We start from the raw sequence: 20,341 nt of genomic DNA on the forward strand, positions 1-20,341 counted from the left end.
TTAGTGGCATCCAATTAGACCAATAATATTTTCTGTTGCAAATGGACTTGTTATAATATAGTCACAAACTCATGTAGTAAATTAAATTAAATTTTTCTTTAAATTTTTTTATTTTCTTTTTTATTTTAAAAAAAGTTTAATTTTTTTTTTTCAAGAGAATAATAATTTTTTTTTATTAAAATTTATGAATAATTTAAATTGAAGTTTATAAATAATTTTTAAATTTTTGTGTAAATAACCTTTATTGATTTTACTTTAATAAAATACTTATTTTTTTATTATTTTATTGTTTTTAGGAAAATTGGTTTGCATTTGCTCCTGATTTCAAAGAACTTTATGAAAATATTGAATACAGAAAGTGAATTTGATCTCACAGATGAAGATAAGGAAGAATTGAATAATCTAAATAATGAACAACATGAAGAAGTTGAGGTTTGTTCAAGTAATTGTTACTGTGTTCAGAATATTTATTACTGTGCTGAAATTGGTGAAATTAAAAAGTTAGTTATGTTAAAAAAAGTTTAATATTTGCTTCTTTGTTGTTCTCTGCCAGTGGACTAATAATCAAAAATCATAACAAATTCATGAGGGTGGTGCTTTGACAATTTTCTTTATTTAAAAGTTGTGGAAAAAAGTTGCCTTTTATAAATAAGTTTATTTATAAAAAAATTATAAAAATGATAAAATTATGCAAAACAAAACTCTCATTAAAAAAAGTTTTTTTTTCAATACTTATAATCAATTTGAAAAAATATTTTTAAATACTTTTAAAAATTCAGTATAAACATTTTGTTTTTGTTTTTATCGTTTAGTTAAGTTACTATATGTTTTTTACTACCAACTGTCATGCATCATTGATTTTGGCCAACACCTTTTTAATTGCGTTCAAATTTACATCACTCATAGTAACCAAAAAAAATAGAAAGTAACATAATAATAGAAATCAAATAAATAAAAGGAAGTTAATTTCTTTTTTTCTATATAAATAATGTGGAAATTGTGCCTTTGTGATGGTGTAGCCCCTGTTTTAGTAAGTGAGGGAATACCTATACCAGACATGTCAAAGTGGTGGCCCAGGGACCACATGCGGCCCGCAAGATTTTTATAGGTGGCTCTAAACGTTTTTATCATTTTATTACATATGGTGGCCCGCAGACATGCATTTCAAAAATGTAAAAAACAACTAGTTTTCTGAACTCCTGTATAAAAAAGGACAGTAATAATAAATTAATTTTCTAACTTTTTATTAAAATTGAATCTCTGAAATTAAAGCCATAAAAAATTATTTAAAAATTATCACGATATTATGGCGCTTTTGGAGTAATTGTTTAGCTTTATGTGAACAAAGATTTAAGCAAAATCTCTCAAATTTTTATTTACATAAAGCTGAGCAGTTTACTCCAAAAACGCTGAGTAGTTGCTCAGCTTTACATGAACAAAAATTTGATCGAAATTGGTTAAATTTTTATTATCGTAAAGCTGAACAATTACTGCAAAAACGCTGAAGAAAGACAAATGGTTTTTTTATTCACCCGACCTAATAGATCAGTCGTTATCTTTTTGTTGTTGTTTAACATTGAGTTATTTTTGTTTTTTGTTATTGTCACTAAAATCAAAATGTCTCATTTAAAACCAAGTGCAAGCAGAAAACGTAAAATTGAAGATGAAAAAAAAATTTTTGGTCAAAATGGGAAGTGCTTTACTTTTTTACAAGCATTAATGAAAGTATTATTTGTCTGATTTGTCAACAAAAAGTTAGTGTGCTGAAAGAATTTAATAACAAGAGGCACTATAAAACATATCAGGAAAAATTTGAATTTTATCAAAAAGATAAAAGGACAGACAAATTAAATGAACTAAAAGCCAAACTAAAAAAGCAACGAAATATTTTTCATTCCGTGAACAAATCAAATGAACTCGTAGTCAAAGCAAGTTATAATCTGGCACATATAATTGCATCTCATTCCAGACCTCTCACTGATGGTGAATTGATCAAAAACTGCCTAATTGAAACTCCCTGCTTTGCCCTGAAAAAATAAAAGATTTTAACAACATAAGTTTTTCAAGAAATACAGTTGCTGAGCGTGTAAATGACATAGCAATTGATTTGAGAAGTCAGGTCACAAAAATCTGCAAGGGTGTTCAGGCCTTTTCAATTGCTGTTGATGAAAGTACGGATGTCAAAGATGTCTGTTTTTATCAGCGGTTGCAATTTCAAATATGAAATTACAGAAGAGCATCTGAAGTTGATTCCAATGCATGGTATAACAACAAGTGTAGACATTTTTTTGGAGATTAAATAAATATTAGACAAGTATAAACTTTCAATTACTAAACTTGTGTCAATAGATGGAGCACACGCTATGATTGAGCGCACAGATGGAGCATGCATATGATTGAGCATACATATTGAGCACCCGCTATGATTGGTTTAAAGAAGGGTCTTGTTTGTATGAGAAAATTGGCAAAAAGGAAAATAATTTTTATTGTATCATTCACCAAGAAGTATTATGCGGAAAAACAATTGATCTGGATTATGTAATTAAAAGAATAACATCTGTTGTCAACTTTATAAGAGCAAGAAGACTAAATCATTGTCAGTTTGTTTCATTGTTGAATGAAAATGTCAGTGAATATGAGGATTTACCATATTACACTGATGGTTGATGGTTATCATGTCACAAAGTACTCAAAGCATTCAATTTATTTTATTATTTTGTGTGAAATAAATAATGTAAATAAAATTGTGTGAAATAATTTAATGTAAAATTAAACTTCTGTAGTCTTTTTAATAATATTGCAATGATTTGATAGATTTTAAATATAATTATAATCTTGTTTACTTCACATCAAATCTTAGCAAAAGGACAGTTTGGGTTAAAGAGTAACACTTCATTCATCAGAAAAATAAGTATTAGCTTAAGTGGCTCTTACAACATTTCCTTAGGCTAAAGAGGCCCCCATACCAAATTGAGCTTGACATGCCTGACCTATACGGTAATATCTCTATGTAAACCTTTTACAAACAAAACAAACTTCTCTGGAAATATCTAGGTATCTAATTTACCATGTCTCTAGAAATACAATGCTAAACTTGTTTATCTACAAAGTTTCTCAGGTTTTTTGTATTGTATTTAAAGGGTTTAAATGAGTATAATGACAATTTCAAAAAAATAAATCATGCAAGAGTATATATATATTTTTGTTTTTGCTGAAAATTTAATGTTAAAATTAACTAAATATTTAATTGTTAAATATATTAATGTTAAAAACCAAAGGACCTTAGAATTTACATTTTTTAGATGATGTCATATCAATAGACAAACCTGTATATTACAGCAGTGATGACGATGATGATGAAGACAGTTTACTTTATTTACCTGTTGCACCAGATATTGATGAACCAGAAAGTGATTTGTTGCCAGGTTTTTTTTTTATTATCAATGTTAGATTTTCATTATTTAATTTGTGATGTGTTTTATACCCTAGTAATTTATATGCAGCTAATTTATATGCTTTTATACCCTAGTAATTTATATGCAGCTAATTTATATGCTTGTATGTCTATTATTAGGAGGTGAGCAGTTGACATCAATGAAAAGGAGTTCAATTTCAGACTTACCTGAGATAAATGAGCCTTCTTTGAAGAAAGCCAAAGTCACAGATGTTTCTATAAATGGAGATATTTATGACTACAAGAATGTCGAAGCAGGTAGAATATTTTATAACTACAAGAATGTAAAAGCAAGTAGAATATTTTGAAACCATAACAATCTTTGGTATAAATAATAAAACATATTCTGAGTATTAATAATAAATGAAAAAAATTTGTTTGCATTTTTTGACAACTTGAGCATTTCAAAATTTGATTATTTCAAAACCTTTTTGAACTATGCGTTTTATAAAACCTTTTTATGCGAAATACTTTGTAAATTATTTTTACCTATTACTTTGTTAAATTACTTCATATGGTTGTTTAAAACCATATGAAGTAATTTAACCCTTCTTTGATTTATTAAATAAAATGGGTTTTGATAATTAAGAGCACAGCTTTTATATAAATTCATAATAAATTTATAATTGCTATAAAAAGTCTTTAAGGTTTGGCCTTTTTGATGACTGAGTTGTGATTAGATTCGAAAACAAGTTTTTGAACTTAATCAATACTATACAGCCTGTAGAATTGTCATTATTGTCATATGTTAGAGAGTAAGCTGTTTGACTCAAGATGTTTGACTCAAGATGATGTTTTCTCAAGGTGAGGTCTTTGATGCTTGTTAATTAAAAACTTAAGGCTTTGCTAACAATAAAGAGAAGACTGATTGAACAATAGTTGTAGGGATCAAAGTCTTTTCCAGATTTGGAATCACAGTTTCCATTTTCCATCAGGCAGGAAGGTAAGATTCAATTACTGAATAGTTCATAAGATTTATTTACTGAATAGTTTAGAGAGATTTGAAGAAAGGCCACTTATGATCACTTATGTAAGAAGTAATGTTCTCCGGACCTCAAACAGTTAATAAATTTAAGAGAGAATTAACTTTAGCAACAAAAAAAATATAAAGGAAAATTGTTTTGCAAATAGTTCTGCTTTATCTTTGGGAGAGTCAATACATTGGATCCATAAATAAGAGATGGAATTTATGACTTAAATATTTTCCGGAAGTCTTTATAACCTAACTTTTAGGATAAAATACAAGATTTGGTGAAATGAGAATAATTGGGCTTTGCATTAGACTTTTTTTTTTTCTTGCAATGCAAGTAAAAAAAAAAGCGACCACACCTGCCTGAATCCAGGTAATAATGAAAGATGTGTAGTTATCAGTGGAAAGATAAAAGTTATAAGCATACGGGCGATTACTTAAAAAAATAAGGAAAGAATTCTTTGTCATCTTTAGGATAGTATGAAGTAGGTTTAGTAGGTTCTGAGGAAAAAGAAAACGATAAAAGTTTTAAAGATTTCTACTTTAAGGTGGCAATTGCAAATATTGTTATATAAAGCGACATTGTTTTTTTTTTTCACGAAATAACGTTTTATAATTACTCCTTTAAGCATAAGTATGTGAAAGCCATAAGGCTTTAATTAAAACCAATGTAAAGAGAATATCACACCTGCCTATATCCTGGTGATTACGTAGTCTGAAGAAGAAAATAGTTTTAAAAAAAGATAAAAGTTTTAAAGTTTTAACCAAGAAAAACTGTCCACAGACCAGTTTTTGATTAGTTTTTCTTTGCAAATCAAAGAGTAATAGCCATTAACACTGAAAATCAAACAGTTGAGGTTTAAATATGTTTCATAAAAGGTAAGGGAAAACGTGAATTTTGTAAGAGGTTAGACCACAAATATTCGTAAAATAGATTGAAACATTTTTGTGGTGGCGATAATTTTTATTATGTTTAATATTTTCAGGTATTTTCATGTTTTAAGTTATTAGAGAATAAGTTTAGCAGTTCTTAAACCATCAGAGTTTTGAAGCTCCCTCATTAGAAGATACATCATCAGGACCTTCATAAAAAGATATTAACACAAACATTTGTATACATTTATATAGTTATAATATTGTAAATATTTTAGTGTTTTATTTTAGTAATGATAATTTGCTTTGTTCTTATTGCTTAATAGTTTATATTGCTAATTACTAATTAATAATTAGAGTTTAATAATTTTTCTTTACTTTAAGAAGATAGTTATATGAATAAATTATTAATTTGTAAAATAATTAATTGTAATATTAAAGACGTTTGTAAACCAGTTGTAACAGCATAGCAACAATCATACAAAATGTTTGCAACTTTTCTAAAAAAAAAATTTTATACTCGATTTATTTAACGATTTATTTAATCGATTTTCACTTTACCTTAACTCAACGTTTAAAGTTTTTTAGAAATAAATTTTTTATAACTTCTAAATCAAGAGTTTAAAAAATTGGATAAAATATGTGAGCTGAACTTAAAAGTTTCAAACACAGCGCGATTGTTCTGTAAAATATGCTCCTGAGGGCTAGTTTAATTAGGCCCTGCGGTGATTGTTTTACTTCCATTTAAAAATATTTCGCGCATCATACGTTAACATACCGTACACATGTTAAATTAGGTCATTGAAAATTGATCCAATCGACAATAATCAAATATAAAACGCTGAATTATTTATAACGAATTATTTATAAAGATCTTAAAAATTAAAAAAATAAGTTAAACTAAAAGTTAATAAAAACAGTTAATTGTTAAAATAACTTAAAATTTTTTTTCAATTTTTTTTTTCAGAGAAATTTATTGAAAAACCAAAACCAAAAGCACCTAGTTCAACGAGGAGTAAGCGAGACGGTAAAAAGTCAAGTCGGAGTTAGAATAGAAAAATCTCTCCAATGGGTGCGGATATCGATGACGAAATTTCTCGAGATGGTTCAGAAAAACAAGCCGAGTTAACCACCTAACAGAAAATTATTTATTAATAGTTCATATAAAAAAACAACTTATTTATAATTAATTTAAGTTTTAAGTTTAAACTTAAATTTTTCATATGAAAAAAAGCAATTTTTTACTGATAAAAGAAATATTCTCAAAACTTCTATTAAAAGAAGTTACTGCATCTATTGAATGAAAATAACTAGGACTTGAAATATATTTTTCTTTTCTAGAAAATACATGTTTATAAAGTGGTATAAAGTATTTATGCATTTATATTTATACAGTAATATAAATATATATTGTTATACAGTAATATATAAGCGTATATATATATATATATATATATATATATATATATATATATCATATAATAATTTTTTTTTTTTTGTTATTCACCTCCTCAAGGCCGAGAAGGCCACTACAGATGAGGAGGCTACTTAATAGTGGTTATAACCCTCTCTCAACTCTATAACTCCGAAACACGAACCTTAAAAAACAAGGCCGCTGCGCGGAGAAACAAGTTGAGCGCGGTACTACTAGGGACGTGGTGAGGATCAAACTCGGAACCTCTAGCTTATGAAGCGAGCGCTTTACCACTACACCACTACCGCAAACTTCTAATAAAAATTGCAAAATAAGTATAATATAATACAATTGGTTTAAATCAAAATAACTAATAAATGAAAATCTAAAACAGTTGAAGTTGCATCTCAAAAGTATTTTAATGTATTATCCATTTAAAAAATAATAGTCTTTAGGCTGGGTGAATAAAAAAAAAAACAATTGCTTTTACTCAATGTTTTTGGAGTAATTGCTCAGCTTTACGTAAATAAAAATTTGTGCAAAATTGCTCAAATTACTCTAACAATGCTGAGTAAAAGCAATTGCTTTTTTTTATTCACCCGGCCTTTTAAGTTATCCTTGAAAACTTAAAATTAGATTAAAAAATCAAAATTGGGCTAAAGAATTTATTCTTGCGTTAAGATTATCTTATTCCTAAGATAATAAAGCGACAATTTTATTCTGAAAATTATTACAAAGATAGAAAATTATTCTGAAAATTATTACAAAGATATGACAAAGGTTTGATTGTTTAAATTTGATCAAACCTTGTTTGACAAAAGGGTTTGTTAAAATAAACATCAATTTTTGCTTTAAGGGTACATATCTTTAAAAACATTTAAAAACATCGATGATCTATTTAGAGAAATAATTTTAATTAAAAATATAATCATAAGAGTTCTTCAAACCCATGAGCGATGCACTAAGCAGCCATATTTTTGTAGCCTGTAAATTTTTTGGAGTTAATGTTGGTTGCGTACTTGCCCATGATAGGTTTGCATAATTTATGAAACAATATATATATATATATATATATATATATATATATATATATATATATATATATATATATATATATATATATATATATATATATATATATATATATATATATATATATATATATATATATATATATATATATATATATATATATTAGGCCGGATCATAACTTAAAAAAATTTGGAAAATTTCTTCGGGAATTTCCAGTAATTGGCTCTCAAATACGCTGAATGAAATGCTGCAAACCGTTTTTCGCTACTACTTTGCTATACTTTGTATTTTTACCTTTGAAGTTTTCAAATAAATTAACTTAAAAACGCTCATTTGTTACATAATTTATTGATTGAATTTATAATAAAATTCAAATTATTTGAACAGTCAAAACAATATATCATTAGCAAACGTTGATTAGAAACTATACTTTAATGTTCTTAAATTCAGATTTTGTGTCAAAGTGAGGCATCAACTTGCGGCGATCCAGTTGAACGCGAATATAGCCATCACGATTTTCATGACCATAAACTTTGGATGCTGATTCAGTCACAATTTTAATCACACGTTCAACACTTTGATTGTGACATGGAAATGGCTCCATGTCAATAACTATGTCTTCAACTGACGAAAGCCATGCCAATATTTGTACAGTTGGAATATGTTTTGTCAGAACAGGTTCCAAGCGGGGCTGTGTTTGCCAGTCAATCAGTTCTTCATAACTAGTCGCTTGAAATCGTATCTCAGGGAGTTGAAATTTTCGATTTGGTATGTCATCTTCACGAGCACGAAGAATTCTCTTCAACGCAAGCTTACGGATCACTTGACGGTTGTCTTTGAGCATAGCCAGAATAATGCTCTCGATATGAGCCGGGTAGCTATTGCGCTTCAAAACTTGCTGAACAATTATTCGATAACGCACAGGAAGAAATCGTGATGTTTCTATCATTTTATAATAGTGTGGAGCAGCATTCCAGCAGTTTGAATGTTTCTTAATGTCAAACCAAACAACCGCGTATGAATTCACAATAAATTTAGCCAAAAGTATTAGTTCATTTGATGGATCTTCAGTAGATATATAGAGGCGTAGAACACGGTTTGCTCGTCTCAACCACCTTGCATGGTTTAGTCGCCCAGGTGTTCTAGAATTAAATCTATCTGGTACAACACCTGTCTTCACCACATAAACAATTTCGAAAAAGTACAGTTGATCACTGCTTAACAACTGCTTATTGCATATAATAGGTTCACCAACAAATATGGCAAAGCTGACTATGGGTTTCTGAACAGACATCGAAATAGACTTGCCAATTGGTCCATTAAATGAATGGGGTCCAGTTGTTGCACCATCTAAGGAGTGAAAAAGATGTCGCAAAGGAAGCTCGTTCAGATGTAAAAGACAAATGGACCAGTGCAGTGGTCGACCAAGTTCAATTTCCATTCTGCGTATAACTCCATTGTTTAAACCAGTATTAACGTTAGTTGAATCAGAACCAATACAAACAAGGTTCGTGCAGTCAACAGTATCAATTATTGAATCTGCAATGGATTTGGCTGATCCACTTGTTGGCGTACAATGATCAACATACTTTGAATTTGGCTCTGATAAAATGGAAAAATGTTCCTCAGAAATCACAGTCTGCCTATTCCCCTCAAGTTTTAAAGTCTGATCTTTCCTTCCATCAAAATACAATCCAGTAATTCTACAATCAGCATTTTTACAGGATGTTCTCAGTAGTTTTCGTTCTCTGCAAATTTTATTTCGATCCACTGGCCCCATATGTTCTATACCAAAATCAACCAGAGTTGCTGATACAATCGCGGCAACTGCTCTATCTGATATGCCAAAACCATCTGCTTGTAGAGCAATATTTTTTAAACAACGGTTTTTCAGACGAGTAGATGTGACTTTGGTATCGACATCTGATACGGAAGGGGAATAAGTTTCGGTGTCAGAATTGTTGTCTGTTTCATTATCTGATTCATTATCAGATGCTTCAACGACTCTGGCACACTTTCAACGACTCTGGCTATTCTGCCAACACGTATAGTGCGTTGATCAGTTAGGAAGTCATGCTCAATTGCTGGCACCTTCAGAACCATTGGACAGCAACAAGACGAAAGTTCTTTGCATTTACACGAACAAATGTCAAACAATGTGTCAAGATCTTTTTCTATTTCATCTTGTTTGACTGTTGCAGACTTTGATCGAATCACTTTCTGAACATTGCCTATGTACTTCTCCAGCTGTAATTCTATGCCTCGAAGACTTATAGTAGGAACTGATGCTTTAATCCATATCTGAGAAAGTTTCTCTGCTAGTCTCTTACAAACAGACCGTAGTGGTTCAGTTTCATAATTCTTCTCAGACAAGTATGCTTTGCCTACTTGCTTGTGGGTTGGCAAGCAAAAATTGGGTAATTCACGACCTTCTCCAAAAAGTATATGATGATTCTTTGAAGCTTTAGATCTTGAAATCATTATTGTTTTACAATTTTATAACATATCAGAATTTCAGTTAATTTCTAAAAATACAAGATGAGACGGATAAATTCTGCAATCAGTTGATAAAAGCAGAAATTAATAAACAATCGTATAAAAATAGAATAATATAATGATAATATAATAATATAAAGTTATAATAGCGTTGGAGTTAATCATATCATTAGGGTTAATTTAGTTAGGTAGGTATAGGTTTGGTTCAATTTCATAACCTTGGGATTATATCTAGTATTAGGGTTAAATGCATGTTTCAGTTAATGCATGTACTAAAGTAAATATACTTAGCATATAAAACCTTAAAACTGCAAAGTATAATCAATTCTTTAGAAATATTTTTTTTGTAAATATTAAACAACACTATATCACGCCACTTTTCACAAATTCTAAAAAAAATTAATTTTTATGATCCGGCCTAATATATATATATAAATAAATAAATAAATATATATATATATATATATATATATATATATATATATATATATATATATATATATATATATATATATATATATATATATATATATATATATATATATATATATATATATAGATATATATATATATATATAGATATATTTATATATTAAGTTTGTATTTAAAAATGGGAAAAGTAAAATGCACGTCGAAATTGGACAAAACATTTTTATTTAAAAGATAGGGTGCACGATATGCATACAAAACTGATTAAACTTGGTTTGACAAAAGGGCTTATCTATAAAATTATTGTTTCCACGTGTGTAATAATATTTTTTTTTTTGTCAATTGTTTAGCGTTTTGGTGACACTAACTCATTTTTTTACATTAATTAGTAATTCTAACCAAAAATATTTGAACTTTGGTGCCGAACAATGGGAAAAACTAAAGATATATCGATGCGACCGTGGTGCATCAATATCATGCATCTTTAGGCATGATTCCGCCCAATGCCATAAGCCAAATCAGTGACAAGATATTTAAAGTCAAAAAATGTTACTGTTTTATTATGGCCTGGCATATCTCCTAACTTAAACTAAATAGAGAACGCCTTTTCAAAGCGGATAATTAGGCACGAAACTTTAACCAACAAAAAAAAATCTTATAGATGCATTAAATAATGCCTGGCAAAATGATCAGGAATTAAAAGCAAATGTAAAGAATTGTATGCAAAGTATGCCAAGAAGGATACAAGCAGTAATTGATGCAAAAGGTGGCCCAACCAGATACTAAAAAACATTTTGAGTTTTCTTGAATAAATGCTTAAAAATAGTAATAGTGTTTAAATATGTGTTTTATTTTAAAGAAAATATTCATATAAGCTAGTAGCACTAATAATTGTATAAAAATTTAGCATAAGAACATGTAAAGAGTTTATAATGAATAATATTATAATATATAATATCTTTAGATGTTTCACTGATAGGTCGTAATTCATCGGCTGCATTTTTCATGCTTTTATCAACTAAACTTTGATACACATCCAACTGTATATGCAATGTATTATTATAACTGTTTTTATTCATTGGCGGTTGCATATTTATAATTTCACAAAAGTTTTCTATAGCTGACAGTCCTTTACCCATTTCACGAAACGCAACTATTACACGAGTGTTTACGCCTAACACATTTATTTTTAACTAGATAATTTTGTTTTGCATTACAGTTCTTTCTTTCAATAGTAGTAGACGAAAAAAAAAAGCAGTTTCCTAGTCACAACCACTGCAACAAATATTTTGTCTAATACTTAAGCCATATTTTTTTGAAGAATCAAACTGCAAGTTAACTAACTCTTCACATTCTGGACATTTGAGAAGCATTATTGCATTTTTCAGTAAAATAAAATTCATAATATAGTTAAAGTCTTCACTTATATTTTGAACTCTTTGTTAAACAACTTCTTAAAGGATGATGAACATGTAATGTTGTCAATTGACAACTGAAGTTGATCAACTGAAGGTATAGCAGTAGTTTCATTAAAATTGCAATTTTTTTTTATCTGTTTCCATGAAACTTTAATTTTTTATTTTGATATAGTCTTTTTGACGCTTCTTTTCTTTTCGATCCACCCATAACACCTTTTTTTGAATAAGATATTACAAAAATTGACTGCAGTATATAGAAAAAAGCAAGCTTGTCAAGAGCAAAATAGAATTAAAACTGATTTATGCGCATACATTGCGCATAAATCAAGTCAATAAACAAGAAGCAGTAACTGAATAACAATATTCCTTTTGTACAGTTGATAGTGAGATGGGTTTATTGCATTTTGTGGAATAACTTTTATTGTAAAAACGCGTAGTAACGGAATAAGCAAAGCGTTGCTATGGATAAAAATTGATATCGAATAGTTTAAAACAATACTAGAAGTGGATATCATGGTTTTATTTTGTTAACCAAGAAAAAAATGGAATTTAGAATAATTATACCAGCCAAAAATTAAATCTTTGAAAAAATGAATTTTTCGATTTTAATTACTGTACTACCACCTTAATAAACAGTGGGGGCGGCCAAATTATTAGTTACACTTGCAAAACATGTGGGTTTGATGAATCATGGCAGAAACGTGGATATACATCGAACAATGGAGTAGTAACAGCTGTTTCTGTAGAAAATGGAAAATGTATTGACTTTGAAATTGAAACTAAAACTTGTAAGTTGTGTTCAATATGGGAGTTAAAAAAATACACACATCCTGTTGAATACACTGAGTTTCATTATTTACATCATCAAAAGTGTCAAATCAGTCACACTGGTTCAGCTTCTTCTATGGAATCAAGTGGTGTAATAAAAATTTTTTTGCGTTCCGAAAGCTGGTCGCTTAACAGAAAATGTGATAAATACATTGCAAAACTAATATGGCAAGGCAATAAGGCAAAACATTGGAAATTTATATGCAGCGGCGGTTTTAAGCACAGGCAAAGCAGGCATTTGCCGGTGGCCTCGCGCTCAGGTGGCCTCGCATTTCTTTTTCTTACTATAAGTAATATAAAAAAATTTTCTTAGTACAATAAATATAAACAACGAAACTCATTATTAAAATTCAATATAATGTATGCGTACAGTATTTTTATAAACAGTATTTTTATAAAATATTCAACTTTACATATACATCTATTATTATGTATGTAGCAATTTTTTTTGCGTTATACATAATGCCTGGCAACCATATGAAAGAGTATGCGGTTTCTAGTCTCATATACATTGACAATGACTGTGACAAATGTATCTTTGCTCATATACACCTACACGTCTCAAAGGCTTTTTCTGTTTTTCCATCCTCCTAACTGAATGACTTTTTGTTTGTTTGTTTGTTTATTTATTTTATATAATATTGTCTTTACATTTTTACTGTTGCACAAGACATAATCTGAGCAGTGATGGGATGTTATGCTGGTTCCGGGTATTTATTGTAGCGGTTTCTCTTTGAGCCATAGATCAGTGTTTATTCCATGTGTAGGTGTTTTATCCATTGTGGATTCGATGAAGTATGGCTACATTTGCTAACAGTTATTGACAATAGTCCCATAAGCGGGGCTGCCCCCTCCGTGGAATATCCTTGGTGAGTTGGTGAAGTCTAAAGTTGGAGACTCTCCTTGCATTGCTGTTAAAGCCATCTTGGGTTCTTTGATTTACGACTGGCACTTCCCTTATCATTGTTGTTGCTTTTATATTCACTCCTTACGCTGGCTTTTGATTAGACTCGACGTTACAGAACTTACAACAAAGACTGATTTTTCTTTTACTAATTTATCACATTTACATACTATTTTTATCATTTTACATTAATGTTTTCATGAGGACGCTTGTTCCTTCCTTCTGACTTTGAGTCTTTATGCATTTTATGAGTTGAGTTCTTTATGTACATTTTAATATACAAAATCCTGGTACGTTTTTGGTTTTATATTGAAAAGATTTGTGGTTTCTGTAGATTATATTTGTTTGACGTCGCTATGCCATTTTTGTTTTTGTGAGCACTTTAATGTCTTCATTAACGATCTTCTTATTTTTCCTGACAACAATTTTGTTTTTAGTTTCTCGTTTGTTATAGTTTGTTATATTGCTATAGCTATAGTATGATTGTTGTTGGTATAAAAAATGTTGTGTTATGATTGTGTGCGAGTTACAATTTTTTGGTATAATGTAAGTAATGAATGATGTAAAAATAGAGATTATTTGTTTTCCATTTCACTTCTAAATTATAATTCTTATAGTTCAGGCGTTCTTGTTTGGTGTTCATAGTAATTTATGCGATTTTAATATTGACGATTTTTGCTTTTCTCCTGGTTATTCTTCTGATTATACATTTTATATTGACGACTTCTGCTCTTTCCTTGGCTATTCTTCTGATTATTCGCTTTTATATTAATATTATATAAATTATATTATATATTTATAAATAAATATCAAACTTTAGAAAAAGTTTAAATTTATATTCATCGTTATTTAACTATGAATCCTCATCGTGATCGAGACACTGGAAGAAAATGGGCTTCAGGTGCCGAAAAAAAAAAGAAATAAGAAAAAACATACAGATATGTTAAAGAAAATTAAACCAGTGACAAGTTTTTTTAATATATCATCAGATACTAACACAACTTATGATGCAGGTGCTAGTACTTCGCAAGATGTTTCAGAAAAATTGGTAGATATTTTATCAGACCAATCTGAAACATCTTTAGCGTCTTTATCTTTTGATGTTTCAAATTCTGAAGTTTCTGCTGTCCTATTACCGGACACCCATGAAAAACATTTTGAAATGAATTTGTCTCAAGAGTCTTCGTTAGCTTCTAATGATTTTGTTTTAGCTTCGAATCCTCAATTGCATGAAGCACAACAAGACATAACTGATGTGGTTATTGTTTCCGACGACCCGGCGTTATGGTCTATTTCGTTTAATGAACGAGAAAGAATCGATATTGTTAAAAAAGGACCGACTCAGGTTAAACAAATAAATTTTAAAGCCGATAAATCGGGTCGCAGATTTAATACTAGTTTCTACACGAGAGTTCTTGCTAACGGTGAAGAAGTTTCTAGAAGCTGGCTAGTGTATTCTATACAAAATAATTCGGTATTTTGCTTTTGTTGCAAAATTTTTCCTACCCGAAAAATATGTTTATCGTTGACTGAAGGTTATTCAGATTGGAAAAACATAGGTTCTAGCTTAAAACAACATGATAAATCCCAGGATCACATTAGCTGTATGCAAAAATGGATGAATACGTCAGTTAATTTAAAATCAAATGCAACAATTGATCAAAATTTGCAGAGAATGATAGAAAATGAGAAGAAACATTGGCGCTTGGTACTTGAACGTCTTTTTGCTATAGTGCTAATGTTAGCTAAAAGATCATTACCTTTTCGGGAACACCGTGAGCAACTTTATCAGCCTAATAATGGAAACTTCTTGGCACAAGTAGAACTTATAGCAAAATTTGATCCAGTTATGTTAGAGCATCGCAAACGAATAAAAAATAAAGAATGCTTTGACACTTATCTTGGAAAAGATGTGCAGAATGAAATAATTGGACTTATATCGAGAAGAATACTGAAAACTATCGTATCTTCTGTACAGTCATCAAAATATTCTTCTGTTATCATGGATTGCACTCCTGATGTAAGTCATAAGGAACAGATTTCAATTCTTTTGAGATGCGTTAAAATTAATCAGGAAGAAGTACAAATTGAAGAATTTTTTTGTGGTTTTTTTCACATAACTGATAGCACTGGTTTTTTAAATTTATTAGCTGAGTATAATTTGGATCAAATGAGTTGTCGCGGGCAATCGTATGATAATGGTGCTAACATGCGAGGGCAATACAAAGGGGTTCAAGCTTTAATCAAAGAAAAAAATCCCACAGCTCTTTACGTTCCATGTGCTAACCACACATTTAATCTAATGGTATGTGATGCTGCGAAATCAGTATCAATTGCAATTAACTTTTTTGGTACTGTTCAACGAATTTTTACATTTTTTGCTGCATCAACCGTTCGATGGGACATACTGCAAAGTGTTTGTAAAATGACTGTTAAATCATTATCAGATACGCGTTGGGAAAGCCGTATAAATAGTATAAAAGTTGTAAAAGATAATTTGGTTCAAATTATAGAAGCTTTATACAAAGTTGCAGATTCAAGTTCAATTGGAGTTGCTATTTCTGAAGCTAACGGTCTTGCAAATGAGATATCCTCATATCAGTTTATACTTTCACTTACAATTTGGCATGATTTATTGTTTGAAATTAACAAAGTAAGTAAAGTTATGCAGAATTTCTCGGCAGATATTTCTATTATGATAAAATTGGTGGAAACTACGAAAATTTTTTTAGAATCATTCAGAAGTGATGAATCATTTGAAGCGATTGTTAAAAAATCTGAAGAAATAGCTATAAAATTAGGTACTGAGCCAGTATTCCCTCAAGTGCGGCTTAGCCAAAAACGACGTTTTTTTGAATATGAAGGAACTGATACACCTCTAAATGGAAAGTCTAAATATAAAGTAGATTTTTTTAATGCAATAATTGATGTTGCATTAGTAAGCTTTAATGAAAGATTCAAAATGCTTGATTCATACAACAAAATATTAGGTTTTTTAACCCGTACCGAAAAAATGCGAAGTTTAGATGCAAATGAATTGTTGAATGATTGTAAAAATTTAGAAATATTACTGAGAAATCCTAGTACAGAAGAATCGGACGTGAACCATGAAGAGTTATACTCGGAAATAAATACATTTTTAAGAATGGAAGCTTCGGCGGAATCGAAAGATGCACTGGAAATTTTGAAGTATATTACGGCAAGTTCTTTAATCGAAATTTTTCCAAATTTATTTATTGCCCTACGAATTTTACTAACTTCCCCTATTTCAGTGGCAAGCGCAGAGAGGTCATTTTCCATATTAAAACTCATAAAAAACTATTTACGTTCCACTATGGGTCAAGACCGCTTATCTGCATTAGCTTTAATTTCCATTGAAAATAAAATAAGTCGGTCCTTGGACTGTTCTGATTTAATTGATGAGTTTGCGTCTTTAAAAGTCAGAAAGGTTAAGTTTTAAGTCAATGTAATCGATCCTCCTAAAATCTGCGAAAAAAAAATAAATGGTATCGCGTTTTGAGTAGTCTTATTAGTGCATCTTCATCCAAAATAAAAAAAATACTTAATGTACATTTAAAACCTATGTGCGTTTTTTGCTTCGTTACGTTCTAATAAATATCCAAAACACAATAGAACACAAGAATTAAAAACTCAACTAATATAATAGAAAACTTGCCTATGGCCTCGCATATGGTAAATCCGCCACTGTTTATATGGAATGAAAAAGAGTGTTGCAGCTATACTTTTTCACTGTTCTGAAAATTGTGATGGTGAAACACGCCATCAGTATTGTTTGCGCACCAAAGATTTGTTGTGCAAATTCCAGGCTGACAAACTGACTGGAAAAGCGACATATAAAGAAAATATTTGTATTCCTGCTTCTGTGTGTGATGCTATTAAACCAATATTTATGGACCTTGGTTCCGATAAACTTCTTGAAAAATGTTTACACGGTAAAACGCAGAATCCCAATGAGTCGTTAAATCAATTGATATGGAAGCGATGCCCAAAAGATATATTTATTAAAAGAACTGCTCTAAGTATTGGAGTGGCATCAGCTGTGCTAAATTTTAATGATGGTCAACAATTTCTAAACAAGTTGTTTAATGAACTTGGAATGATATTTGGTATAAATGCGCAAAATTATGTATTGCATAAGGACACTAAACGAATATCTAAAGCAGAAAAGCAATGTACCCCTAAAGTAAAATCTAGAAGAAAAAAATTAAGAGCAATACGAAAAGGTTTTTGTGATCAAAATGAAACATTGGAAGGTGTGACGTATAAAAGTGGAGAATTTTGAACTAACGTTTTTTACTTTTTTTTTTTAAATTGCGTTTTTTTCAAAGTCATGTTTTTTAGGCTGGCGACAGAAATATTTTCAAAACCAATAGTCAAAATTACTTGAAATTTGGCACATCTATTTACTATATTAGTATCTACAACATACACTAGAATAATCTTGAGTGCTTTTTTGGTTTGGTAATTTTCAAAAATTTTGTGCCATCATTTACCCCCAAAATTACCTTAATTCATATAAATGCAAATATTTTGTTCTTTTTTAGACCTAATTTTTTAGTCCACGACACAATACCACATGTAATATATCACCAGCTAAAATTTCAAATAAAAAAATATATCGGTTGCTGAAAAATCTCTGTCGCCCTCTACCCCATTTTTGGGCCTTTAGCAATTAATAAGTTAAAAATTATTTTTTATTAATTTTTTTGTATTATTTTTTTTTAGCTGTTTAAAGGCGTATTAAACATTGTAAAAAAAAAAAAATATGTAAAAGTTGAAAATATTTTTTCTCTCATTACTGTACTACCACCTTAAAAAAAAGTTAAAAATGGAGGACAGATAGCGGAAAAACAATCTAAGAGTTAAGAGAATTGAAGAACTAGATAATGAAACCTGTAACGAGAGCGAGGATAAAATTCATAAATTGTTAGAAGGCTATCTTGGTTTGAAAAATATAAAATTTAAGCAAGCACATCGCACTGGTCTGAGGAACACAAAGAAACCAAGAACTATTGAAATCAAGAACAATTGAAATTATTGAACTAGCAGCTTTTCTTCGAATTATGATTATTAACAAAAAAATCTTCGTTAATGTAAACATTTTTTTCAAAAAGTTGAGTGGAAAAAATGTTTACATTAACGAAGATTTTTTTGATAATAATCATAATTCGAAGAAAAACTGCTACAAAAAATGAAAATGGTAAAGTCTGAAAAATTCGCGTTCATATTCGACGATAAATTTTTCATAAGGGATGAAAGCCCAAAGAAAAATAATTGAGTTTTTTTTATCTTTTTTTATATGTTCTAATTTTTATTTTTGCAACCAATATTTTTATACTATTCGTTAGGAATGCAAGAAATAAGTTTTCTAATGAAAAAAAATACTTAAACATAAAACTAAAAAAAAAAACTTTAAACCCATTTAGTTCAAATAAATTTCATAATCTTTTTTCATTAAAAAAAGGTTTTGTTTAGGTAAAACCATCAGCATAGTTAATTATGCGGATCGATTGTTTTTGATAGCGATAAAATAGTTTTAACTTACTTTTTGCAATACTCCCCTAAGCAGCGTTGGCATAATTAATGTAACTGTGGATAAAAGAGTAATAAAGTTAACTTGAGCAATTTTTATTTAGGTAGTTACGAGCGTTATATAGAATCCCATTGTTCTTTAAAAATTTAGAATATACATTATAAATGTGTTGATTCCAGGAGATGTTTTCATCGAAATAAACGCATAAGAGTTTTGCAACGATATCATATTTTATTTCAATTTCGTCAATATAGGGTTGCGGCAAGTTTGTTGGTAAAAAACGCTTTTTTGCGTACGAATGGAATAGAGTTGTTCGGGTTTTATTAATATTTAAAGTTAGCTAATTACGATTAAACCAGTATGATATGTGTTTTAATTCTTTATTCATAGTGGTAAAAAAATCATATGTACTACTACTTGAGAGGAATAGATTAGTATCATATGCGTACATGATAAATATATGGTTAGAAGCTTTATTCAAATCATTTATAAATATTAATAAAAGTTGGGGTCCGGGAATTGAAGCCAGAGCAACACCGCATGCGATATCATAATAATTGTATTAGTTACCGTCGTTACTAATTACAAACTGTTTTCTTTTAGCTATGTAGCTTCTAAATCATTTCAAGGCAGTACCTTTAATATATTACCTAATATAGAACCTTTAATACCATAATATTTAAGTTTTTGAAGTAAAATATAATGATCTACTGTGTCGATATTAATATAATATTCATGACAAGTATAAAACACTTTAAAATGAATGTGGCTGAAAATGAAAATGACTTTAGATTTAGTAATTTAAACATGCTTGAAGTGCTGATAAAATTATTTATGATAGTTCTTAGTTAATGAACACGGAAGCACCGTACTTTTTTCTGAGCCAAAGTTTATCAGATTATGATTCTTTTGAAAAGCTCTTCTTCATCTTAACATAAGAAGCGCTGAAGTAAACTTTGAAAACTTTAA

At 29.4% G+C, this 20,341-nt stretch overlaps 1 protein-coding gene and 1 long non-coding RNA gene across 4 annotated transcripts; both read left to right on the forward strand.

Moving 5' to 3' along the window:
- LOC136075075 (uncharacterized) lies at positions 1-6,528 on the forward strand. Of its 3 annotated transcripts, none has more exons than XR_010635664.1 (5): positions 1-76; positions 297-432; positions 3,303-3,425; positions 3,575-3,712; positions 6,265-6,528. It is a non-coding gene; the product is annotated as an uncharacterized LOC136075075 (long non-coding RNA). The 3 variants fall into 3 exon arrangements; XR_010635665.1 differs by having other exon boundaries at positions 58-73; XR_010635666.1 differs by lacking the exons at positions 1-76; positions 297-432 and adding an exon at positions 478-500 and having other exon boundaries at positions 6,265-6,520.
- An 8,230-nt stretch (positions 6,529-14,758) lies between these two features.
- On the forward strand, positions 14,759-17,278 carry LOC136074048 (zinc finger MYM-type protein 1-like). Its single transcript, XM_065786347.1, has one exon. The coding sequence runs from the start codon at positions 14,759-14,761 to the stop codon at positions 17,276-17,278; it is 2,520 nt and encodes an 839-aa protein (XP_065642419.1).
- Positions 17,279-20,341: the final 3,063 nt, after the last annotated feature.

This window comes from Hydra vulgaris, chromosome 01 (assembly GCF_038396675.1).
Source record: "Hydra vulgaris chromosome 01, alternate assembly HydraT2T_AEP".
In the NCBI taxonomy this organism is placed as follows: domain Eukaryota; kingdom Metazoa; phylum Cnidaria; class Hydrozoa; order Anthoathecata; family Hydridae; genus Hydra; species Hydra vulgaris.